Raw genomic sequence first — 26,700 nt, forward strand, 5'->3', positions numbered from 1 at the left:
CCTCTTATGAAATATTAGATTAAAAGTAATGTGGATAGCTGCTTGATTATCACACCACAGCTTAGCGGGCACCAAATTTGTAAACCTAACCTCCTCTAACAGTTGACACACCCACAAGACTTGTGAAGCTGTTCCATACCTCGATATTCAAATGCAACACTAGTTTTCTGCCACAGAAACACAATATCCAATGGTTGACCTCTATCAGCCTAGAACTTGCCCAATCAGTATCAGAAAAACATTCAATATTTGAGTGCCCACAGTTGTCATAAAAGAGGCCACGTCCTAAAACCCTTTAAGTAGCAAAGAATCTACCCAAAGCATCCCACTGTGCAACAGTAGAAAAAGACAAACTACTTACCACACTTAATGAATATGCAATATCAGAATGAGTCACCGTTAAATAATTCAGCATACCAATTAATTTTTTATACATTTTAAAATCTGCAGATAGCTCGCTGTCTTCTCTGATAAGTTGAAAATTAGGGGTCATTGGTGCACTACAAGACTTAATACCCAATTTTCTTATTTCCGTCAACAAATCAATAACATACTTTCTGTGAGATAAGAAAATGTCTTTCTTACACGACATAACTTCAATGCCCAAACTGTGTTTTGAAAAATTCAAAATTCTTTTAGAAATATAATGCTAGCAACATCACTTCCTCTGATAACAATATCATCCACATATACACATACACTACAAGCAGGATTACTACATTATCAGAATTTCTATAAAACACTGAGTGATTACACTTACTCATTTGCACATCAAACTGTTAGACCACCTCAGTAAACCTGCCAAACCATGCCCGATGACTCTGTTTCAAGCCATAAAGGGATTTTTGAGATCTACAAACCCCTAAGCAACAAAACCAAGTGGTTGCTCAATATAAACTTCCTCCTGAAGAGGTCTCCTGAAGGTTACCATGGAGAAAATCATTTTTAATATCCAATTGATGCAAAGGCCAATCATGTGTAGGTGCCAAGAAAATGAACAATCGAACTTGGTAACTACAGAGAAGCTATCAAAATAGTCAACTCCATAAGTTTCAGCATAAACTTTTACCATTAAACAGGCCTTGAGACGAGCAACAAATCCATCAAGGTTTACTTTCATCGTAGACACCCACCTACATCCAATAGTTTGCTTTCCTGGGGCAAAGACACCAACTCTCAAGTACCATTAGTGTTTAGGGTCATTATTTCCTCTTCCATCGCAGCACGCCAACCAAGATGGGATAAAATCTCAATAACGGTTTTTGAGACTGAAATAAAATCTAAAGTAGTGGCAAAATAACGAGAAGAAGAGGATAATTGATCATAAGAAACAAGACGAAATAGGATGAATTGAAGAACGTCTACCTTTGCGAAGGGCAATGGGAGATCCAAGTCAGACGGGACGGATCGGTGGTGGTAGGGTCCACCGACGAAGAAGCTAATAGCGGAGCAAAGTCAAGAGTCCTCTAGGTGTCTAAAATAAACTTGAAAAATGGGAGGGCGACCTGACACATGAACGGAAGGTACAGTAAGATTCTGAGGGTGAGACAAAGAGTGAGCAATGTATATTAAGAGGTCATCTTCCTCCCCTTGTGTGTCAAAAACAGATGATGGTGGAAAGAACAGAGTGGACTAAAAAAATGTTACATTAGCATATATAAGATACCGATTAAGATCAGGAGAAAAAAACAACGATAACCTTTTTGAAGCCGAGAGTAGCAAAACAAGACACATTTGAGTGATTCGGAATCCAATTTAGTAACTTGTGGACAAACATCACAAATAAAATAAGTTCACCCAAAGACACGTGGTTCAATAGGAAATAAAGATTTAGTGGGAAATAAAATGTTACCAAACAGAATGTTACAAGGGATATCACCATGAAGAACAGAGGAAGGCATGCGATTGTTCAAAAATCAAGGAGTGGACGCAGCATCACCCTAAAAACATTTAGGGACTTTTATTTGGAATAAGAGAACTCTGGCTACTTTAAGAAGATGTCAATTTTTTCGTTCGACAACCATATTCTGTGAAGGAGTGTCATTACAGGAAGACTGATGAAAAATTCCTTTTTATGACAAATAAGATTGAAATTCCCTAAAAAGATATTCTTTAACATTATCACTTTGCAATATTCAAATAGAAATATTAAATTGAGTTTGGATTTCAGCATAGAAAGCACACCAAAAAAAGGAATAATTCTGAACAACTCTTCATTAAAAATAACCAAATAGTGCAAGAGAAATTATCAACAAAAATAACAAAGTGTTTAAAGCCAGACTTAAACACAATAGGACAAGGATCCCAAAAATCTAAATAAACTAACTTAAAGGGGAACAAAGCCTGTTTATTGACTCGAAACACTGTAGGTAAATGATGATGTTTGACAAATTGACACGAATCGCAATCTAAAATAGATAAAGATATAACATGTGGACATAACTCCTTTAAAGCAGAGAAACAAGGATGCCCCGACCAACAATGAACATCAAAAGGGGTTAAAACTCGTGGAACATATATTTTCTGATCCAGGATGACTCACATCCTCTACCAATAATATGCTTCATCAAAGAATTCTAAAATACACAATGATAAGGAATGGATGAGACTAATTTAGTGCACGAGCGAGTTCACTAACGGAAAGCAAATTAAATGAGAACTTAGAAAGGCATAACACAGAAGATGCAGAAAGAGAAAGTGTTAACTCCAGAACCCATGACAAAAGATTTAGAGCCACCAGCAAAAGTAACATAAGAAGACGATGTATGAGACTTAAGATTAGATAAAAATGGTAGAATTGCCTGACATATGAACGGTAGCATCAGAATCAATAACCCATTTTGAGGATGAAGACACAAGGCATGCAGTAGTTACTTAATTCAGCAATTACAACGATAGGAGAATTAGATGATTTTAGAGATGCCTAATATTGAGTAAATTCTACTTACTCATCTGCAAATATCAAAATGCCCTGATCGGGAGAAGCCTCTACTGCCATGTGTGCCATTTGTGAGTGCTAATTTTTATTCTGAAGTTTTAGGCATGTCTTCTTAATGTGTCCAGGTTCACGGCAGTAATAACAAATGATTCCACTAGAGTCAGAAGTAGGAACTAGTTCTCCAGGACGCTAAGATCCTGTATTACCATTAAAACCTCAAACCTCCCCTGTTCCCACCTTTATTATTCTATCTGCCACTATCATTACAGCTAACAAGGGCACTAGTGGTGTGTGAAGGACCGGAGAATATTCTGTATGTAACACCCTAGTGAAAGCATCATGTAACGATAAAATTTCAGAGCCAAAATGAATATGAGATTTAGCTATCCCAAACTCTAGAGGGAGATCTGCAAAAAAGCTTATAACAGTCATTTGCTCTTGCTAAGCTTATTGAGTTTTCACATTTGTGCTAAAAGGCATCAAGACATTAAGTTCCTTGTAAACTCTTTTAAAATCCATAAAATACAAGGTCAAAGTTCTATCATGTTTCTTAGCCTAATAAAATGCCTTTTACACCTTATAAATGCAAGAAATATTCCCTTCGCCCGAGTATAAAAACTCCAAATAATCCATTAAATTTTTAACAAATTCATAATGATTAATAAGATTGATTGCCTCACTATGAATGGAATTTCGAATCTAAAAAAATAATCGAGCATCATCTCTTATCCAATCTTTCCTAGTGTTATCAGTTGAAGGATCCCTGGTAAGGTGATCGTCCATTCCGATACTTCATAAATAAATACGGATAGTCGTTCTCCAATTCAGAAAATTAGATCCATTTAATTTGTGTTCCGTGATTTTAGTCATCAAAGAAATCACATCAGCTAACGTATTTTTAATTTCAGTCATGAAAACAGTCCACCCAAATCAAAGGCAACATAAGGCACAGAAGAAAGAAAAGAAAAAAAAAAAAAAAAGACATGAACAGTACCTGTTGACTTATTTGCTTATCCTATCTTATTCTAGGGATATGATTTGATTTGATTAGGACCCTTAATTATCTCTATAATTATTATTTGATTATTTGCTTCCTGTTTAGATATAATTCTTTGTGTATAAATAGTCCTAGAGACCAATTGTAAAGATTAAGAGTGAAATACAATAATTCTCTAAATTTTTCCGAAATTCTTCATGGTATCACAGCCTCCCATCCGATGTTGGGCCTCCCATAAATATGTCACGCACCAGTAAAATTCTAGGCATGAAGGGGTGTGTTGAATCCCACATCGGTTGTGGAAAGGGATAACTTATATGAGCCATAGGCAATCCTCCTCCTTGAGCTACCTTTTGGGGTGAGTTAAGTCTGGTCCAAATTTAACATGGTATCAGAGCTTTTTCCTTATTTTAGGGTTCAAATTCAATTTTTTCCTCTTCAGGGTTTTGAAACCCCATATCTACTTTTTTGGTACTAACCCATCTAGGAGTCTTTCCTCCTCTCACCGCTGGCACCAGGACTGTCGCCAGCCGATCGCCCAGCTCCGACGTCGGAAAAGCCCTCGCGTGAGACTCACGCGCCTCCCCTTCCCAGCGCGTGAGACATCGCGTCCTGGTGCATGACCAATCGCCTAACACTACTTCGCTGCTCCGATCACTCCGGCGACAATTCCAACCATCTTTCCAGCCTTCCCGTGCCGCTACCTCATTTTTAGTGAATCGATTGGGCTCTCTTGTGTGTACAACCTTGGGTACCTCATATTCTTTCACAGTTCATAAATCTTTACTATGACAGAAGGTAAAATGGTCTTGATTCCTAACTCTGATTACTCGTCCTCTGGTGCCACATCTAACTTTGTTAATGCTTCCTCTCTTAATAATGTTCCATGGATTATCGATTCTGGTGCGAATAGACACATGACAGGCTCTTCTAAAGGCTTTCTCAATTATTTTCCTTCTCTAACTAAAGATAGTGTCAGAATTGCTAATGACTCTTTTAGTCCCATATCCGGAACAGGTTCTGCTATTTGCACATCCAACATTAAATTATCATCTGTCCTTCATGTTCCCCACTTTCCTCTCAACATTTTATCTATCAGTGCTATCACCAATGCCCTTAATTGTAAAATTGAATTCTTTCCTGATCATTGTATTATTCACGATCTTCGCACAGGAAACAAGATTGGCAATGGTAGGCTGCATTATGGCTTATATATGTTGGAGGGTGATCCAGGTTCTTCTATATCTCAAGTCTATTTTGGAGAAAATAAGAATGTCAATGAGGAAATAATACAATGGCACAGACGGTTAGGGCATCCATCATTTTTTGCCCTAGAAAAACTTTATCCTAATTTGTTTGCTAGAACTCAGTTTGATTCTCTATTTTGTGATGCTTATGAGTATACTAAACACACTAGAACATCCTATCCTTTGAGTCATAATAAAAGTCAAATTTCTTTTGCGACTATTCATTCTGATGTTTGGGGGCCTACTCAAACTGTCTCCTTGTCTTGTAATCGATGATTGTCACCTTTATTGATTGTTGCACTCGAATGACTTGGGTTTATTTGATTAAAGCTAAAAGTGATGTCTTTTCTTGTTTTCAATTCTTTCATAAGATGGTTTGTACTCAATTTGATATTAAGGTGAAAATTTTGAGAACTGACAATGGAAGAGAATACATTGATAGTAGCTTTTTTGCTTATTTGGAGAGTAATGGGATAGTACACTAGACTAGTTGTCATTATACTAGTGCTCAAAATGGCATTGCTAAGAGGAAAAATAGGCATCTATTGGAGGTAGCTCAATCTCTTATGTTCACCATGAATCTACCCAAAGCATATTGGGGAAATGCAATCCTTGCATCTACTTATCTTATTAATAGAATACCTCTCAAGACCCTTGACTTTACGAGTCCTTTGGCGGTTCTACAAGAGAAGAATTCATACGTTGTTCCACCAAAAGTATTTGGGTGTGTTTGCTTTATCCATACTAGGACGGCAGGGAAATTGAATCCCAAAACCCTTAAATGTGCATTTGTTGGGTATTCTTCAACACAGAAGGGATACAAGTGTTATCATCCTCCCTCTAGAAAATACTTAGTCAGTATGGATGTTACCTTCCGAGAAACCGAACCCTACTTCAGTACCACCCACTCACCACTTCAGAGGGAGAATAATGAGCAAGAAGAGGTAATTCCGAATACTGTGATTCTGAATGATATGGTTCAACTAGAAAGTTTGAGTTCTAGTAGACGGGGGAGATGTCCAATCAGGGAGAGAGAATTGGTCGTTTGGACAAGCCAGATTTGAGAAGGTATTCGAGGAGAGACAAGGCAGAAGAAGCCATTATGCAGTCTACTCAGAATCAATAATCTTTTTCTGGTGAGTTACCCACAACTCTTGAATGCTCCAATGACTTAAATAAACCTATTGCACAAAGAAAATGGGTCAGATCTTATATTAAACACCCTATTTCTAACTTTGTTTCGTATAAATCCTTGTCTCCTTCCTATAGAGCCTTTGCCTTGTCTATTTTCTCTCTTCCACAGGATTGGAAGAAAGCTCTTGTAGATCCTAAATGGAAGGAAGCAATGATTGAAGAGATGAAAGCATTGACTAAAAATGAGACCTGGGAGCTTGTCACTCTCTCACCTGGGAAGAAACTCGTTGGCTATAAATGGGTGTTCACAGTGAAACACAAAGCTGATGGCACAATTGAACAGTTTAAGGCTAGATTGATTGCTAAAGGATTCACCCAAACCTACAGAGTGGATTACCAAGAGACATTTGCCCCAGTTGCAAAAATGAACTCAATCAGAGTTCTATTATCCTGCGCAGCCAACTTGGACTGGGACTTGCAACAGTTTGATGTGAATAATGTTTTCCTTCATGGAGATTTAGAGGAAGAAGAGTTTGATGTGAAGACACAAGGAAAGGTGTGCAAGTTAAAAAAGGCTTTATATGGGTTAAAACAATCTCCCAAAGCTTGGTTTGACAGTTTTAGCAGAGCCATGATGTCCTTTGGTTACCAACAAAGCGATGCACACTCTGTTTATCAAACATCACAAGGGTAATATCACCCTTCTTATTGTTTATGTTGATGATATAGTGGTGACAGGCAATGACAAGGAGAAAATGGCTCAACTAAAGAGGTTGTTGGCTCAGGAATTTGAAATCAAAGATCTAGGAAAACTGCAATATTTCCTAGGTATTGAAGTGGCTAGATCAGAAAAAGGAATTTTCATCTCCCAAAGAAAGTACATTATGGATCTTTTGGAAGAAACAGGTATGATGGGGTGTAAACCAGCAGAATCTCCCATTGAAAGTAATCACAAGCCGGTATGATGGGGTGAGTCCGTGGATATTGGAAGATACCATAGATTGGTAGGAAGGTTGATTTATCTCTCACACACTCGACCAGATATAGCCTATGCTGTTAACTTAGTCAGCCAATTCATGTATGACTCTCGCGAAACTCATATGCAGGCTGTACTTCACATCTTAAGATATCTAAAATCTGCGCCAAGGAAAAGGCTTCTTTACTCCAAACATGGTCACCTCCGAGTTGAAGCTTTTACAGATGCAGATTGGGCAGGATCTCTTGATGACAGGAGATCCACCTCTAGCTACTGCACAGTTGTGGGAGAGAACCTTGTCACCTAGAAGAGCAAAAAACAAAGTGAGCAATGGCCTAAGGTGTGTGTGAACTCTTATGGTTACAGAAGTTATTGGAGGAGTTGAGGTTGCTCGAGAGAGACAAGATAACTTTGTATTGTGATAATAAAGTTGCTATAAGTATAGCACAAAATCCAGTCCAACATGATCGGACGAAACACATTGAAATTGATCGGCACTTCATTAAAGAAAAATTAACATATAGTGTCTTGAGCCTAAGCCTAGTTCATGTGACTTCTACTGGACAACTTGCGGATGTGTTTATTAAAAGGCTCAACAATAAGATCTACCATAATCTAATTTGCAAGTTAGACATGTGCGACATCTTTGACATCTTTGCACCAACTTGAAAGGGAGTGTTGACTTATTTGTTGATCCTAACTGATTCTAGGGATATGATTTAATTTGACTTGATTAGGATCCTTAATTATCTCTGTAATTATTATTTGATTATTTGCTTTCTGTTTAGATATAATTCTTTGTGTATAAATAGTCATATAAACCAATTGTAAAGATTAAGAGTGAAATACAAGAATTCTCTAAATTGTCCCAAAATTCTTCAGTACCAAACGTGAACAATACCCAAAATGCAATCTAATCCAAAAACACCTCCACATAACACCCAAACAGTAAACTGATCACAGAACTGAAGAGAGGACTTCAGGGCGACATCGGCGATGGTGACCAGAGAACAAGTGGAAAAGCAACATGCCCCCACGCGTCGGCAAGACGGCATCACAAACTTGTTGCGTGCGTCTGATCAAACAATTGTCGGCTCTACAAGACAGCGTCCCCGACTCTCCGATATCCTTCCTTCCTAGGTGAGGAGTAAGAGACAAACGTCACCCAGCCTATAGGGATGACCTAAAAGAATAGGACAAATTGAGCCCTAAGTCTCCAAATAAAACAGAGCAAAAAGAAATGTCTACGAGGCTTTGATACCATTGATACTATGCAGAGAAGTAATATTTCTTGCGTATATTCCAATAGAGATTACAACATACATATATACATAAAAGACCTACCGAGAAAGGAAAGGGAATCCTTTTATCAAACCTATAATCATGTAATTCCTAAGATCAAGCAACTAACAAATCTATCCATGTTTAGATCCTATATCAACTTCCTATAACAAGTAACGAGCATAAATATATCAAATAAGACTAATAAATCCATCATTCTTAAACATCATTAGTATTAATTAAAATTTAGGTTATAAACATACTATATAATATAATGAAAATTAATTTCAAGATTGAATTATGTTTTTTCTTAAATTTTATCTTACAAGAGCCTAAAATTATAGTTTAAAAAATATTGTTAAAGGCTAAAATTTTTTTTTTATATTTTTTCTAATTATTTATGCATTTATTTAAAATTTAAAAAAAAAAAAAGCTAAAATTTTTTTAGAAAGGAAGTAACTTCTCCTTTTCTCGCCCTCACTTCAAAACCATCTTTTCTGTTTGATGATCTATGTTCTTGAGCTCAAAATTTTGTAGGGAAATAAAGAATTTCACTTATTTTGAAGAAAATTAAGAGAAGGTCAATAGAAAATGGCAAATGCCTCCAGAGAAAATGAAGAGGAGCTAAATGAATAAGCCAAGATAACCTTCTGCTCCAAAAAAAGGTTCCTTTCTTGCCCTCAGCTTCATGTGAATGCAGGTAAAAAAAATAAAAATTAAAAAAGATTCTAGCTAAAAAAATAAATAAATAAAGAACGGCTGTTGTGAACTTTACCTATGGTCAGTAATGGTCGCTATTTAAAACAACGTGTTGAAAGCTTTTATAAGAGTCTATTAGAAAAAACTGCAAGATGACATTCTAACAGCAAATGAAAAGTTCTAAAAAGATTTCAACATAAAAAGAAAGTGAAAAAATTAGGTACCTCCAAAGCATTTTTCCTGCAACAAGCCTTCTTCAACTCAACCTCAATAAGAGAGAGCTTCTCAACTGTTAAAGATAAGAACCAAATATCAAAATGCTACAGAATAGCAGCAAAATGGTGGTGGGAGACAAGAAAAATTAATATCAGAGGATAACAAAGAAAACAAAGATTAAAAACCTTGAATTCTCAAAGATGCTCCATCTTTCAGAAGGCACTCTAATTCATTGACTACATTGTCTTGATCTTCGCGTTGATTAACATTCACCAGAACGTCATTACAGCGGGAATTCCATGAAACAGCATCAAGGTGATATTGCTTGAGTAGCATCAACTCTGGCACAGTAACAGTAAATTTATCCCACTCTTGGAGTATCCCTTCAACATTCTGCCGCAGTCAAAAGTACAAATTTATGCTCCCAAACTTGCCAGAAGCTTGGAAATAGGGAGACAAAGACAATATACATGCAAATTCTTACATTTAGACTAATAGGACCTTTCAAGATTTCATTACACCGAGCCTGACATAATTCAGCATTTCTTAACAGGTCCAAAAGCATTTCTGCTTCTGGAAGCCTAACTTGAAGCTCTGATATCTATTCAACAAAACAATGAACATCAAAACAAAGACTGGAAATCGATAAACCATGCAATTTTCAGTGAAGAAACTCAACTCACCTCTGACTTCAACTTGTAAAGCATGTCAATACTAACTGCAGCAGAACCTTTTCCTGAGATGCATTTCTTTGCACATTCTGTCAATGCCTAAAGGATGAACGTAACCAGTAACCACATAAGCAACAAATATAAGGAAGGAAACTACTGGAACAATGAGATTCCAACTGCAGACTTTGCCAAACCATGAGGAATTTAATAAAAAAGGCATTACAATTGCAGATTATTAAGCAACAATAAAAAGCAAAGGACGTGAGAAATTTCAAGCAGACAGTGTCATATACCATAACATTAGAGAAAAGCAAAGAACATGAGAACAGTAAAGAAGACAGCACAATACACCATAACCCTACAGAAAGAAATTGAATGAAGCAGCTTAAAGAAAAAGTCTCCTTTCCCCATGAAGCATACCATATTTGTATATCAATCATTCAAGGTAAATCCTTAGATAAAAATCATCTATGAAGGAACTAAAAGTGAAAGAATGTCAGAACAAGTATTTCCAAATCACAAAAATATCCACATGCAACAAACTAAGGTAGCTAGACTGAAAAGGATAGGTGCAAAGGCCCTTGGTTGGTTCAGGTTACCTAAACACTCAACCTGAGAAGCAAACTGAAGTCATGTGTTCTCCAAATAATTGAACAATGACCAAAAAGCATCAAGAATGTTAAAAATCCCACATTGATTAGGTATGCGAGTAATGTGCCCCTTATAAAAACTTGGGCAATCCTCCCCATTTGACCTTTGATTTGGGGATTTTCCATTTTCTGAACAAAGCAAATAAACTAAACCAAAGAAAATAGGTGATGTATTTCATTGAGTGGGGCATCCAAACCCAAGTTGAATCCACATAAGGCAGTCTTTGATAAAAGATTATATAAAAAATTTCACAAGTACATGAATAAATGTACCTTTGCCGATGAAATTTTCTGCAATAATTTCTCGCTTTCTTTAATATAGATTGGGAAATCACAAACTCTTGAGTACAACAATTCTAACTCAGCAATCTGAGAGTGGCAATCAGAAAGAACAACTGACGTTAGCTAAACAGGGTGAATACAAGTATCATTGGCAAAAATCAATTCCAACATTATCACAAAATCAGTTGAAATGGTATATATAGAGGTACTTCTGAGCATGATGATAAAACAGAATCAATTTCCTGAACTAATGGTCTGGCTTCTTCTGCATGCTTCTGCATGAAATAGATCAAGCATGTGTTGCTTCAATTAGCAGAGCTTGAAACAAAAGAAAACCAAAAGAGAAACTACTCACAATTCACAAATCATAATAACCTTCAATTTGAGATGCCCAGGTTCATTACAGGGCAGAGGATCAAAATCCAGCAATTCATTGACATAATCCATCTGCACTCTCTCAAAACTGCAGTGACATGACCAGTTTTCAACTTTAGAAAGGCAATTTCTTATTCCTTCTGCCCATTTCTGAGCTACAATCAATTTCTTCACCATGCCTCGCACCTGTATTAAAAAAGAAATAGCATATTTCATTAGACCCTATTCTCATGGCATTTATAACTGAGAGAAATGAGAACTCACTGGATTCATCTCAGAACCAGCCCAAAGAAATTGTTCAGCTTCCTTCAACAGCGTAGCAAACGCATCACTAGAGTATGAATTCTGAAAAACTGTGTAGGAGTGCAAAAGCCATTGTTCAGCAAGTTGAGCCAGACTGACATGGCCGCCTTTGACCTACATGCAATCCATGTGTATAATTAAATACTCCTAATCAAAGCATCCAGTAGCACATACGACAGTAGCCAAATAACACTATGTTCCCGAAAAGGTATAACATTCAATCCACAGAATCAGGCATTCAGTAAGCAACTATCTAACATAGCAAGATAAAACAACTAACACCATCAAAGAACCATCATTTAACTGAGATCTCTCCAGAAACCCATCACCTTAGCATAATTCATGATAGTTCAAACCCCACAATCAATAACTGCACATGAAATAGCACCAATACTTTAACCAAACATAACTTGTTACACTTTTCAAATTCCAATTAAGTTAATCTATGGCAAGTTGATTATGTGCAACTCCGGTAAGCAGACCTCTGATTCTGATATGCCAAACTAATGCACTTTATATTTGAACCTAGGGATAGAGGAACCACACTAATCCTTACCGCACTTGGTGATTAAACTCTAATATGGTGAAGATACTGTAGGCATTTGGTGCAAAAGCAAGCACCAGTTTAACTTAGGGGGTGGTGAACTGGTGATTTAGCGGCAGTCAATGGCAAGGTTACTTTATTACCGATTCCATTAGAAACTGTGGAACCCAACAAATTGCTCATGTCTATAAATCAAGATGATAAAATTTTGCCCAAAACCAAATTGGTTGATTTGAAAAGAAGTTCAAGCACAATATGTTGAAGATGTCTAGTGACTTATTATTTTAAGTTAATCCAGCAAATGGTATGAGGATTTCATAGTTATCGACTACTAGGCAAAAGAGAAATGACCTTCTTTGTCAAGACATTTATCTCACTGGAACGAGAGCCTTGCCTCAGGAAGCTGCAACTCTGTGATTTCTCATCAGAACCACATTTATCAACTGTAAGCAGCAAATCATACAATTCCGCAAGGGTATAACGATAAAGAAGGCAAAGTCTGCTGGACTTGCATTCACAAATGTGCTCCCAGTGCTGCATCAAGGTAAAGTATAATCATGCATCATAAAGAAACATATTTAAAGAACAAGAGCGTTAGACTTAGAAGTTGTAAAACAAAAGCATGAAAGCTTGACTAATGAAGAATTAATTCTAGCAAGCTTCCGTATTTGGTCCTAAAGGAGTAAAATTCAGTGCCATTACAGAAAGACATACAATCCAAAGATGGAAATTCAGCTCCAATTTCACTTTATAGATATTTGATGGGGCTTTCTACATTCTCAGAAGTATTTTCTATGGGGTTTCTACATTCCAGAAGTACTCTATGGGGTTTCTACATTCCTAGTCGAATTTTGCACTTTCTGAGCAATCAAAAAAATAGCATCACTTACCTCTTTAAACCTACCCTTAAAATGAAAGCCCTCCAAGCATTTAATTTCATCTACACTTTCTGAGCAATCAAAAAAATAGCATCACTTACCTCTTTAAACCTACCCTTAAAATGAAAGCCCTCCAAGCATTTAATTTCATCTACATTCTCCACATTAGATCGAACTAATTTTAAAGAGTTGCATACACTAAGCTAAAGTTTTACTCTTTCATAATGAGTCATAAAAACAAAAGAATGAATTATCAATAAGAACGAGCAATAAATAAGGTTAACTGGTTAACTATAAAGTGGATTAAAATGTAAAGCAAGCACTGTTAGAGACAAAAAAAAATGATACAAAATAAATACAATAAAATCAAAGAAGGGAAAATTATGTAATTCTACTCTTTTTTCAATATATTGCAAATTGGCCTTTGAAGATATATAGAACAACCAACACAAGGACAAATTCTTTATATCTTTCCCATTGGCACGGATGATGCAGTTAAAAAGTTAAATTAATGGACAATTAGTAAAACATTTTCAGAATAAATGATTATCAAGTTCACATACCTCCAGGCATACAAATGCAGATGGCCTACAATGACAAACAACAGCAGAAAGATAAAGATACTGCTTGCAAATAATGCATGTTGGATCCTGAAACAGGAATCATAATAAGCATACCATATTGGAAAAGAAAGTCAAATCAAAAGACAGAAAATGTGCATCAGTTATGATTATGACATTACCTCTTCAGTACCAACATATTCAGGAAATTTATGATGGGGCATGGGAGATGATTTGACAACTCCACTTCTCCAAAGTCTCTCTCTCCTGTTTTTCTCCCTAGAATATATCCTCAGCAATTCTTTCTTCAAATAAGGTGATACTTGGCTATCAGAATTGCCCTGTGCAGTAAACAAACAGTTTTCTAACGTTATTCACACAAATGACTGCAGAATTTCAACACAGAGCAAGCAATCATCTGAAGTAGTCAGCAATGACGGTTATTATTGGTGAAGATTAACATAAGCATATCATACACAGTAACTCTCCTCAAGCATACTGTCTCCAAATTGAAGTTAACTGTTAAAGAAGAGCTACACTTAGATGAGCCAAAAAAAAAAGAGAGAGAGAAAGTAGAAGACTAGAGTATATCTATGTTGAGGAAGCAACAGCAAGGAAAGGGATTGGTTTTCAGTTCATTCTAACTTTTTGGTCAAAAACCATTGTTGTTAAAGCTGGACCGGCCGGTTGAACTGGATTACCAGGAAAGCGAACCTTGGTCTGGTTTGGTTCATATAACATTTAAGAGAACCAGTGTGAACCAGCCAGGTAAGCATCGAACCGTCAACAATGCCAGTTTGAATCTGGTTTTACAAATCGAACCACTGACCTTTAACCCAAAAAAAAAACCTATTGTTGCGCAACACCAAGATCCAAATCCTAATACTATCCAAGAGATTTTATAAGTTTTGCCATATGAACAACCTGCACACCTTGCTATATTAGTTGGTCCCTCAGTTTTGAAAAATACATTAAAGCATCGTTGACGTTTTAAAAAGTCTACTAATTAATTCATCCTTGATTTTAACGGTTAAGTACTGCAAAAGAAATCTAAAATACCCTTAATACAGAGGGACTAATTAGTAGACTTCTTAAAAAATTGAAAAACCAACTAATAAGTTTTTTCAAACTACAGGGACTAAATAGTAAGATACTTAATAGTAAAAACTAACAAGAAGAACTAACTATTAGATTTTTTAAAACATCAGAGATATTTTAATATATTTTTCAAAACTGAGGGACTAAGTAGTAAGTTTCTCCATACCATAGGAACTAAGTAGTAAAATTTCTTTTAATAATTAATAGTATGAATAATTTATTTTGTTAGTGAAATTAAATGATTACATGTTTTTTATTTTATTATCTTTTACAAAGTAAAAGTACACATAAATTTTTGCATTTATTGTGTTACATAGTTTCAATATATTAATATTTATTTTCCAATTTTTACTATAAAAATTTTAATTTAAAGTATTTCTCAATTACAAATGATTGAATTTTATTATTAAAATTTTTAAATCTTTTTAAAAATATTTTACATATTACAGTTCAATTTAAATTTTGTATTAGCTATGTCTATGATATATAACACATTAATTATAATAAAAACATTATTAATAATGTTAAAATATCTATTTAATAAAATAACGAACCCCAATTCAACCTCAATTGAACCTTAAACCCTTCACTCTCTGCTCTCACCTATTCAATGACCGGGCCCAGTTTCAAAACATTGTCAAAAGCTGAAGAAAAACCAAACTAACAGAAATTTCAAAGCTAGGCCACTGTGGTCCAAGTTCTTTCCATAAATAAGAGGACTTTTTCCTCTCTTCCATCCTTTCCCTGCGTGTCTGCCCTCATCTTTTGATTGCTTCTTCTTATTCTTTGTTGTCTTCTTTCGCCATCAAAGGCCATAATTGTCGCCATCAATGGCCTTACAAAGGTTATGTTCTCACCAACACCATTGATGGCCAGTGGCCACTTCTCTTCACCATTGTTTTCCTATTATATAAATACCTCTTCTGTTTTGAAAAAGTGAGAAGAGTTTTCTTAACTCTCATCCTCACTGTCACCACCTAACGTCTCAAGTTCTCTCAACCCAATCCTATCCCTTGCCCCTTCACTTGGGGGTGAGCATTTGGTCGGTGCAGTTTGAAAAACCAAAAAACTAAAATTGCTAAAATTTAAGACCGAACCAAACCGATTTTTAACGGTTCAGTTCAGTTCGGTTTAAAGAAAACCAAAATTTCTATCCTAACAAATTCCAAATTGCTTAATCTCCAATTTGTTCAAAGAAAACCGAACCGATTTTTAACGGTTGTTTTCAATAATATTTATCAATTATCAAATTAAACAAAAATCAATCTGGGAACATTAATATCAATCTGTTCCCGATTGCAACAACAATTTTCAATTTTACCTAATCTTTGCAACTAAATTTTAAAATAAGCATTAAAAATTAAAAAAAATATATATATACAACTTCAAATCAATATTGTTATTATTGCAATCCCTTCCTATTAACAGTTTTCTCATTTCAATCGAAACATTCTCAAAAATTTTTTAAAAAAATTGTGCATATTAATCAAAGAAAAAAAGCATAAACCCATTACCCACAGCATGTTTTAACAATCAATAAACAGAAAATTAACTCTAAGAAATTAAAAAATAAAAGGAAAACAAAGCATTAACCCCAAATGTATGGAGAAGAATAATCATTTCATAAGTTCACACCATTCGACCCAAACAAGAGGAAGGCTATGAATGCCTTGATGTGCCTTCCAGAAGTGTTGCGCCATTGAGCAGAAGATGGATCAAGAGGGATTGAGACAAAATGAAGGTTGGTGCACATTGAAGAAGAAGACGATGGCGAAGACGATGAAAAAGGGAGAAACAAAATCAAGAAGAAAAAGAAGACTAGAATTGATAGAGGGTGTCGAAGACTTGTCTAGAATGAGAAGAGAGGGGGAGAGAGGCATGGGGAAAATGGGAGCAGCTAGAAAAGTTAGGGTTAAAACTTAAGATTTATATATATATATACAACCGGTTCGATTTTTTCTTGTTGATTTCGGTTAATTAACCGAGCCAAACCAAAAACCAAAATAAAAAGAAGTAATGGGTATCGCAAGACCTTAACATTTTGGTATCAGAGCCGGGAGTTATGGCTAAATCAATCCAGCAACAGCTTGATCGGCTCCTTACCTTGTGCCTTGAAGAGGAGTCTACCAACAAGGCTCATCGCGATGACATGAACACCAAGTTTGAAACTCTTAGCCGTGATTCTGCTAATTCTACCCAAGAGGGCAGCAATCACACTCATGCTCTCAAGGCCAAAGGAGTAATGGGGTTGGGTTCGAACACTGCTGGTAGTAGCACCACTATACCAAAATTTACCAAGCTTGATTTCCCACGGTTTAATGGCCAAGACGACCAATTGGGATGGTTAAGCCGCTGTGAATATTTTTTACGACATCAACAAACATGCGATGAGGAAAAAGTCAGTTTGGCATCTTTTCATCTTGAAGGTATCGTGCAACTATGGGTTTTACAATTGACAAATGACATTCCTACTCCTACCTGGGCAGAATTCAAAAGTCAGCAGCCTTGATTCGAACCACCCATTCGTAGTAATAAATTGGTTGAGCTCACAAAATTAGAAAGATAGGTACTGTGTCTTCCTACCAATTTCAGTTTGAGGTGCTGGTCTCTCGTGTAGGTTCCATAACCCAGGACCAAAAAATCCAACTCTTCCTCAGCGGATTGCAGGATTATACAGCAGTGGAGGTTGAGTTACATCAACCAATAGATTTAGCAATCTCCATGAGTATCTCTAGACTTTATGAGCAGAAGAGTGGGGTTCAGCGTTCCATTGGTAATTCAACAGCTCGACCTCCTTCACAGGCAAACTCTCGAATGATCAAACATTTGACTCGTGAGGAGATGGCGGACCGGCACAGTAAAGGCCTTTGTTTTAATTATGAGGAGCCCTTCAATCAAGGACATCAATGCAAGAAATTATTCCGGATTGAATTAACAGACAATGATGGTCAAGAAAGTGATTCTACTGAGATCAATTTCCTAAAATTTCACTCAACGCTATCAGCGGTGATAGCAATGCTCAACCATGCGACTGGAAGGAGACTGGAATGGTAAACAAGTCCTTGTTTTAATTGATTCAAGAAGTACTCATAGTTTTGTTGTTGCACACATGGTCACACAGGTTCAAGCATCCAGGGATAAAAAAGATGGGTTAAGTGTTAAAGTTGCCAATGGGGAGCAAATGTGCAGCTCACGAATTTTTCGGGGAGTCTCATTAAAAATGGAGCCCAATCCCATCACAGCTGATCTGTATGTGCTTCCATTAAGTTGAATTGATGTGTTATTAGGTGTTAATTGGCTTCGTACTTTAGGCCCAATTCTTTGGGATTTTTGTCGCATGCAAATGTCTTTCACTCAGCATGAGTAGAAAATCGAATTACATGGGCTTCAAAACCCTACCCTTTCGATCACGACACACAACTGCAACACCTATTGCTCGACTTTTCAAACTTATTTTCTGAACCTACAGAATTACCACCACAACGACCTTGTGATCATTGCATTTTCCTTGAACCTGAAACAGGACCCATCGTGGTTTGACCCTATCAATATCCTCACTCCCATAAGGATGAGATAGAATGACAGTGTGCGTTAATGTTGAAATAGGAAATTATTCGACCCAACCACTATCCCTTCTCTTCGCCAATAATCTTGGTGCCCAAGTCTGATGGTTCTTGACGGCTATGTGTGGATTACAGGGAATTGAATGCCAAGACCACCAAAGATAAATTTCTCATTCCGATTATTGATGAATTGTTGAAGGAATTGGGCAATACTAAATATTTCACCAAGTTGGATTTGTGCTCCGGCTATCACTAAATGCACATGTTCTCTTCTTATATCGAAAAAACTACTTTCCGCACTCACCATGGACATTTTGAATTTCTAGTGATACCTTTCGGCCTCACCAATGCCCCCATCAACCTCTTGATCACCGATGAATGAGATATTTCGAGACCACTTATGAAAATTTGTTTTAGTGTATTTTGACGATATTCTTGTTTAACGCAGAACTTGGATGGAGCATTTGCATCATATGCGACTTGTTTTTCAAATCCTTGCTTCTAACAAGCTGTTTCTCAAGAAATCCAAATGTTGTTTGGTCAAATTCCAAATTGCTTGTCTGGGATACATCATCACACAAGACGGAGTGCATGCAGATGAGTCAAAAATTTTGGGTGTTCTTGAATGGCCTTGTCCAACCACAGTTCACATTCGCGGGCTACGGGGTTCTTTGGTCTTTCTGACTATTGTTGTAAGTTTGTTCAAAACTATAGTATTATTGCAGCATTACTCACTAACATGTTGCGCAAGAACTCCTTCCAATGGATAGATCGTGCAGGCCTTTAACCAATTCAAGAAAGTGATGACTACTACAACATTATTGTCTCCTTTTGACTTTGAACAAGTATTTACTATGGAATGTGATGCTTGTGATTCTGGCATTGGAGCTGTCTTTTTATAAGTTAATAGGTCCATGGCTTATTTTGGCCGAATGATGGTAGCAAAACATTGTAACCTTCCAGCCTATGAGAAAGAATTAATTGGGTTGGTAAAGGCAATTAAACACTGGTGATCTTACCTATGCGGTCGCAATTTCATTGTTCACACTGACCACTACATACTCAAATTTCTTTTGGAATAAAAGGTACTTTCTCCCTCTCAACAACACTGGTCTAATAAACTCTTGGCATATTCTTTTGTTGTAGAATACAAGGTTGGTTGTCTCAACACTGTGGCTGATGCCCTTTCAAGAAGAGATGTGGATAACTCCATCCTTGTGGCCATCTCCATGCCTCACTTAAGTATTTTTTATGAAATTCGGTGCGAGTCATCTCAACATTGTGGTTAATGCCCTTTCAAGAAGAGATATGGATAACTCCATCCTCATGACCATCTCCACGCCTCACTTAAGTATTTTTTATGAAATTCGGCATGAGCAGCAAAATTCTCCTACCATTCAACATCTCATCTCTCAAGTTCTTGATGGCCCCACCGACTTGGGATTATAAGCAAGGCCTACTCTTCTACAAGACCAGAATTTTTTTGCCAAAAAATTCTACTTCCATTCAAGCAGTCCTGCAGCGCTCCATAATCAAGGTCATGAAGGTAATAAAAAAAACTTTATTACGTGTCACCAGAGAATTCCTTTTCTCTTTCGACTCAAATATAGGCTAACATCTCTTTGGATTTTGTCGAAGGGCTTCCTACTTCCATAGGGAAAAATGTTATATTAGTTGTGGTGGACCGCTTCTCTAAATTTGCTCACTTCCTGCCCTTATCACACCCATATACCGCCGTAAGTATAGCTCGTTTGTTCTTTAATCACATATTCAAATTACATGGCCTGCCTGAAACCATTGTCAGTGACTGAGATGTTACTTTCACTAGTTCTTTTTGGACTAAACTTTTCTATTTAAGTGGAACAAATTATCTTTTAGTTCAGCGTACCACCCTTAATTTGATGGCCAAACTGAAGTGGTCAACCGGACTATGGAGATGTACCTCTGTTGTTTCACTAATGAGCATCCGACTAAATGGTTGGATTAGTTATCACAGGCTGAATACTGTTAAAATACCACTTATCACTCTGCCTTACATGCTACACATTTCGAAGTGGTTTATGGCTGCTCGCCACCTCGTTTACTTTCTTATACTCCTAGTAGTTCTAAGTGACGTTGTTGACCAAGCCCTTCAAAAATCAAGATGACATTCTCAGTTCCATACGGGCCAATTTATTGAAGGCACAACAGAAAATGAAAGCTTCCTATGATAAACATCATAACGAACTTGCATTCCAAGTTAGTGACAAGGTTTTACTTTGTCTTCAACCGAGTCGCCAAGCCTCCCTTTCCAATAGGCGCCACCAGAAATTGTTGGCCAGATTTTATGGACCTTTTACGATCTTAAGGCGAATTGGCAATTTGGCATATGAATTGAATTTGCCCGCAACTTCCAAACTACAACCCATTTTTCATGTCTCCCTTCTTGAGCCATATCACGAAGGACACAATTCTGCTAATCCTCATCTACCACCTGCTCCACATGCATTGGTTCACCACCCATTGGCTATTCTTGATACCCATACTCGTGCTAGCAAACAAGAGCTTTGGGTTCATTGACAACACTCTTGGTTCATTGGCAACACTCGTCTCCAGCGAACGCTTCTTGGGAACCCATGAACCAATTCAAGCTTCAATTTCCTTACTTTGCACTTAGGGACAAGTGCATTTCGAAGAGCGGGAGTACTGTTAGCAAGCCCTTGCAGCAGTACCAACGATTCAGTCATGGTAAAAAGAAGCAACATCAAGCACCAAGTCAAGATAGTTTTTCTTAGTGGATATTGTAGTGCTTTAGTGGATTCCTTAATTATCGTTGTCATGTTTTAGTGGGTTCAGTTTATGCTTTACATTCAGTTTTTCAAATATTTCCATTCCTAAGTTATAGGAGGGTTATCCTCCATGATTTCCCTATTTCCTTGTTTGTAGGAGATGGTTACATCTCCATTTGTATTTAAAGACAGCAAGTTAAAATAAGAGGCATCCAAAAATTTCCAAAAGTCTTTGAGCACTCAACTCAAGAGGTCCAGATTCTCCCTAACGAATCTGATTAGAATTTCACCATAGGTCGCAAGAAGAAAACACCTTTTCATTCTTCCCTTCCACCTGATTCCTCAACACACAGACCCATAACTAGATCCATTTGGCAGGACCTTAATAGTGACTTCATGCTTGGGTATTTGTAATTGTTATTTACTCTTTAAAAAAAGAATACAGAATAATGCTTAATCTATTTGAGTTGGGTTGAGATTAAGAATTTATTATTGAGATTGGAAAGGATTGATAATTTTGGTTTTAATTGAATAACCAATATTTATTGGTCTGGGTCTGGTTAGGTTTGGTTATTCCTGTAATATTGATTTGGTCATTTAGAATTAGAGGCTATTTGGTTTTTTCCAATTCAGCTTTTTTCAAACTCAGTTCAGTTTGGAACTAAACCTACCAAATGCTCTCCCGTACCAGGACTTGAAGCAAATAATTTAAAGTGAAAACACTCTTTTCTTATGCTGAACATGGGGCTAAGAACATTTGGACATTTTGGAGTCTTTTACATTGCATTTTCTACAGTCTATCTATGACCAAGTATAGAATGCCGTTTATTGACATTTGATTGTTTGGCTCAGAAAATCAATTGTCAAGGTTAAAAAAAAAATGCTACTTAAACTTTTTTTTGTCGAATGCTACTTAAACTTTGCCATTAGGATTTCAGCATAATGCAGTTTCCAATTAGTTACTACCCAGCCAAAAAATAACCTTTGAGGTTTCTGACCACTCAGCCGGGATCGCTTTCATTATTGTTGTTGTTGTTATCTTTCATTTAGTGGGTCCCATCAATTGAAACACAGACACCATATTCATCATGATGTGCCAGTCAAGAGTATGTAGAAATGTGGAGATAACTTACAAACTTAGCTACCACACAAAGAAGCTCTTCATGAGATAGAACAGCAGTTTTATGATACATCTGATATCTATCTGCTCCAAACCCACCATGAGGTAGCCAGTCTGCAGGAGCAAAATTGACAGCTTCTGCACAATTCAAACCTGAAAAAGACGGAACAACAAAAGTGTCTGCTACTAGTCAGTATATTATCACATAAAACTGTAACCGAGTCCTTAGAACTATTATCTTCAAACTAATTATTGCATTACCAAAATTGAATCCTCCATGATAAGACTTGGGGAAGGTGATGACGAAATTTCCAGGCTCCTGGGAAAAAGCAAGAAGAAAAAGACTGATAATAGAAAGATTTGAATTTAGAGACAAAGGTCTAACCACCTCTAAAAAATAGGCTCCTTCAGGAAGACATTATACAGCAAGTTTATAGATAATTGAAAAGGTGGAAGAGATTTAGTTGAGCAGTTTGAACTCAACAGTACACTCCTCATAGACACACCATTTTCTTTGCTATTTAAGTACTCTAGCATACAAACTAAAATAAAGCAATACCAAACCTGCAGTACACTATAGACTGGAACTCCATTTCCTTGCAAGACAGATGGGTTCAACATTGTGACAAGCTGAAAGAGTAGGTCTGGTTGTGCATCAAAAAGATCAGGAAGGCTATTCCGCATCACCTGCAGAAAATATGATAATCTCAACTGTCTAGAGAACAATTATCATACTAAAAGAAACAGAATTCAGGAAAACAAGTAAATTTTCTCTGTAACTAACCAAAAAAGATACCACTGAAGAAGACAGAAAAAGATACCATATCTCAAATGCAAAACAATTACCTTCTCAAAAGAATTGGCTTCATTACCAGGTACACTGTACCAACATTTTGGCTCTCCCCTGAGAACATAGAGAAGTAATGGCATCAACTGCCATATAAACAACAATGCCTTGTATGCACCATAAAGAATGAAAAAGAAACTCATCAATCCTAACTACAAAACCATATAAGCAGGGGAAAACATTTATTACAAACTGCAGAACAATAATTGTTTACTCAAAGTGTTAAATAAGATGAGGCTGATGTGAAGCTAATGCTAACATCTCAAGGACCAATATTTGACGGTTGAAAAACAAATTTCTGAACCTTAAGAACAAATTCAGCCCAACAATTGTAAATTGATACAAAAAAAGGGCACTAATCAGAAGGTTAAAAAAAATGGATATCAAGTCCCCATATCCCAAAAAAAAGCAACTGCTTGATCCCTGCTTGATTGAGTTGCCACTCTCTCATACCAAACTATCTTGAATTACCTTCAGTGGACAATAATTGATCAAAGTTAAAAGAAGCAGATTCAAACTAGATATTAACCTAATCGTTAGCTTCTAGATATAAGCCCAAACACCTAAAATATCCTTAACAAAACATGAAGCCAAAATAAAGAGGGAAAAAAAACTGTGTCCTGGTCATTGCACTATTTGAGATTTATTAAACTATACAAACTATGTGGCCTTTGCACACAAGGGAAATAGATTCTCCAGCCAAAAAATGAATAAGGAGATGATTGCTTCTTTTGCTTTCACATTTTTTGGCAGCATGGATGCTACTGAACTTTTCTTTTTTGCCCCAAAAAACATACAATTAAAAGAGTCATGACCATGCAAGAAGGCAGGACATCCTTAACATATACACAATCATATTTTTGGCAATATTCCAACATCTTTCATTTGCAATTGCAATTGATTGGCAAGTTGGCGTAACAGCCATCCTGTTCCTGCATAGTCAATTACACTATTTCTTGGCTTATTTTCGGTTCCAAAAATTCCCACTTTTCCAATAAGAAACAACAATGTATTATTGAGGAAAATTTCCTCAGTTGCCAATATTTGTATGTTGAACTTCTCCTTCAATTTCATTATTTAAAAATTATTAGGATTAGTATTTTCACCTTTTAGTGCAAATTCATTGCCCTTACAACTCCAGTAATCAACAAATCCTTCAGTTTATCATTTTTCATGTCATAGTCAAAGAAATATACACCTTTTGTTAAAAAAAATAGAGAGTAAAGTAGATAAATGATAATGACACATACCAGTGTAGATAATTCATAGAGTAAAAACAGTGATCTTCAAAATGCCAGCAAAAAGATGAGAATAACATGCCAACATAGAGCCAGGGCACCATAACACCAGTTATATTATGATGCACAGCTTGAAGCATAGACCCTTTCAACTTGGGCAAGTTATTGAGATTCCACGGGCTACCACAATATTTATCCCATACCTTAGCCTCAACAGATTCAGGTCTCTGATCCTTTATGCGTGGAAATCCACTCCCATAAATTGAAGTATCCAAATCACTACCATACATAACTTCAACCTCACCTGCTGACCCCTCCACAATTTCCCAAAACTTTTTCTCCATTTGCACTCGTGAAGCAAGTCCTGATCCAAACCATTTCCTCTTGGCCCGTTCAGCGACGCGCCTAAAAGCTTCCACAGTATAGTGTTTTCCAGGCACAAAACCAAAGCTATCCTTATCTGAGTTCAAGCACTCAAAGCAATACCAATTCCCAGGCGGGATTTGCTTTAATGGAGGCGAAAGACAGTATATGTGCCATCCCTTATTACATCTATCGCACAAAAGCATCACTTCACCATGCAAACCGCTCTTGCATTGCTCACACATTTGATCTAGCTCTTCATCCTCCCCCTTCTCAACCTTATTAGAAACCTTAAATTTCTCACCATCAACATTCTTTCTTCTCCTTTTTGAGCCATATGTCTCAACTTTATCTTCACACTTCTTATCCTCTTGCACTCCCCTTTTGCAACCCTTAGTAACTTCCTTATTCAGCCGGTTATAATACTTCTCATAATCATACAGATGCTCAAAATACAATTGGCACAAAACATGCTTTGCACATTCTGAAATCTTCTTTCCTGAAGTCACAAACTTGGAAACCTCTCGCCATTTCTTCTCTTTCACAACCTTATCATACCCACCAAACCTCTTAACAGCATTAAACAATTTACATAAATCCAACTCTTCCCCTTCAAAAATCACCCTCTTCCTCAACTTCTTACCACAATGGTGTTCCAGAAACCTCTTGTATTCCAACTCAAAAGTTTTTGAATCGCACGAAGCAGGCCTAGCCTGCAACTGATGAATAGCCTGTGTTTTTGTGGGAAAGCTAAAATTATCCAAATTCAATGCAAATGGTGGTGACCAGCTCTTCGGTGGGACAATCTTACATATCCCATATTTCTCAGCCTCTTCTCTGATCTTGTATATATAAGCTAAAGGGTCCTTAAATTCGTCTTCACTAGGATAATAAACTGGTGCTGGAGGCACATGCAATGACCCAGATGATGATACACTCAAGTTTTGCACCAAAACCCCTTTCTCCACAGCTCTAGGCCTCCCCTTCCCCATTTCCACTACTCACATATTAAATCTACGCATCCATAAATGAAAATAAAAAACACAGGAAACTTAACAACCATAAAATTTAAGAGCCCCAAACAATGAAACACTTGTATATTCTAGGGTTTCAAGCGTACCTTGAAAAAACAATAGAGAGAGAGAGAAAAGGTCTGGTTGCTTTGTGTGCTCTCTTTGTTTATAGAGTAATGGATAGAGAGTGAGTTTCGTGGAAAATTTGTTTACAACTTACAAACCAAGTGAAGTGTGTAAGGCGTTATATTTCTAGGTCTAAAAGTCCAAATATTTACCAAAATGACAAGGATGAATTATTATTAAGTCCCTGAATTTTTACAAAATTTATTTTAAAATAATTACATTAAAATCTAACTGTATTTTATAAAATTTAAATTTTTAATTTTTATATCAAATAAAAAAAATTAAATAATATAAATATTTAAAATAACAGAACCAAATAATAACTATAACTAAAATTTTATAAATTATATAGGGTAAATAATTTAAAATAGTTACTAATTTTTTTTAATAAAAAGACTAAAATGTTAAATTTTATAAAAACTGAAGACTTAATACTAATTTACCAAAATGATAAAGCCAATTTCTTCATTTTCTATTAAATTTTTTGCCTTTTGGACGGATGGTTCGCCGTTTGTGTGTTTCATTAGCCTATTGAGTCCTTTTCCCCTGTACATCAGGGCGAGGACTTTGGAGATGACTTCACTCGCTTAACATGTTTGCATCTCACGTGCCATCCGATTGGGTTATTTGGAAATAAACCACGACTTGTTCAGGTTCGGACGGTAAATCCAACTGAAATCGATACAAATTAAACCTAAAGTTGAACGTTCAAATGGTTTCAATTCACAAATCAAATTACTCATTTCTTTTTTACCAACTCACTGAGTTGTATTTAACGAGATAAAGATACAAATAAATTATTTGAAAAATTAA

At 36.4% G+C, this 26,700-nt stretch overlaps 1 protein-coding gene across 5 annotated transcripts in view; it reads right to left on the bottom strand.

Moving 5' to 3' along the window:
- The window catches only part of LOC110627589 (lysine-specific demethylase 5C), a 38,257-nt gene extending 12,288 nt beyond the window's left edge, over positions 1-25,969 (bottom strand). The window contains exons 1-17 of one of the 5 annotated variants that reach the window (XM_043955677.1): positions 25,869-25,969; positions 24,398-25,762; positions 23,147-23,204; positions 22,865-22,987; positions 22,562-22,619; positions 22,314-22,480; positions 13,934-14,092; positions 13,755-13,841; positions 12,665-12,847; positions 11,731-11,883; positions 11,467-11,652; positions 11,301-11,366; positions 11,083-11,178; positions 10,172-10,258; positions 9,973-10,089; positions 9,674-9,881; positions 9,497-9,561 (exon numbers count right to left, since the gene is read on the bottom strand). In XM_043955677.1, coding sequence (XP_043811612.1) covers positions 9,497-9,561; positions 9,674-9,881; positions 9,973-10,089; positions 10,172-10,258; positions 11,083-11,178; positions 11,301-11,366; positions 11,467-11,652; positions 11,731-11,883; positions 12,665-12,847; positions 13,755-13,841; positions 13,934-14,092; positions 22,314-22,480; positions 22,562-22,619; positions 22,865-22,987; positions 23,147-23,204; positions 24,398-25,740 — 3,156 coding nt within the window. In that variant the 5' untranslated portion in view covers positions 25,741-25,762; positions 25,869-25,969. Of the gene's footprint in view, positions 1-9,496; positions 9,562-9,673; positions 9,882-9,972; positions 10,090-10,171; positions 10,259-11,082; positions 11,179-11,300; positions 11,367-11,466; positions 11,653-11,730; positions 11,884-12,664; positions 12,848-13,754; positions 13,842-13,933; positions 14,093-22,313; positions 22,481-22,561; positions 22,620-22,864; positions 22,988-23,146; positions 23,205-24,397 lie in introns of all 5 variants that reach the window. The other 4 variants (XM_043955672.1, XM_021773937.2, XM_043955678.1 and 1 more) reach the window with 4 other exon arrangements.
- Between the last annotated feature and the right edge of the window lie 731 nt (positions 25,970-26,700).

Source organism: Manihot esculenta, chromosome 1, assembly GCF_001659605.2.
Source record: "Manihot esculenta cultivar AM560-2 chromosome 1, M.esculenta_v8, whole genome shotgun sequence".
NCBI classification, from domain to species: Eukaryota; Viridiplantae; Streptophyta; class Magnoliopsida; order Malpighiales; family Euphorbiaceae; genus Manihot; species Manihot esculenta.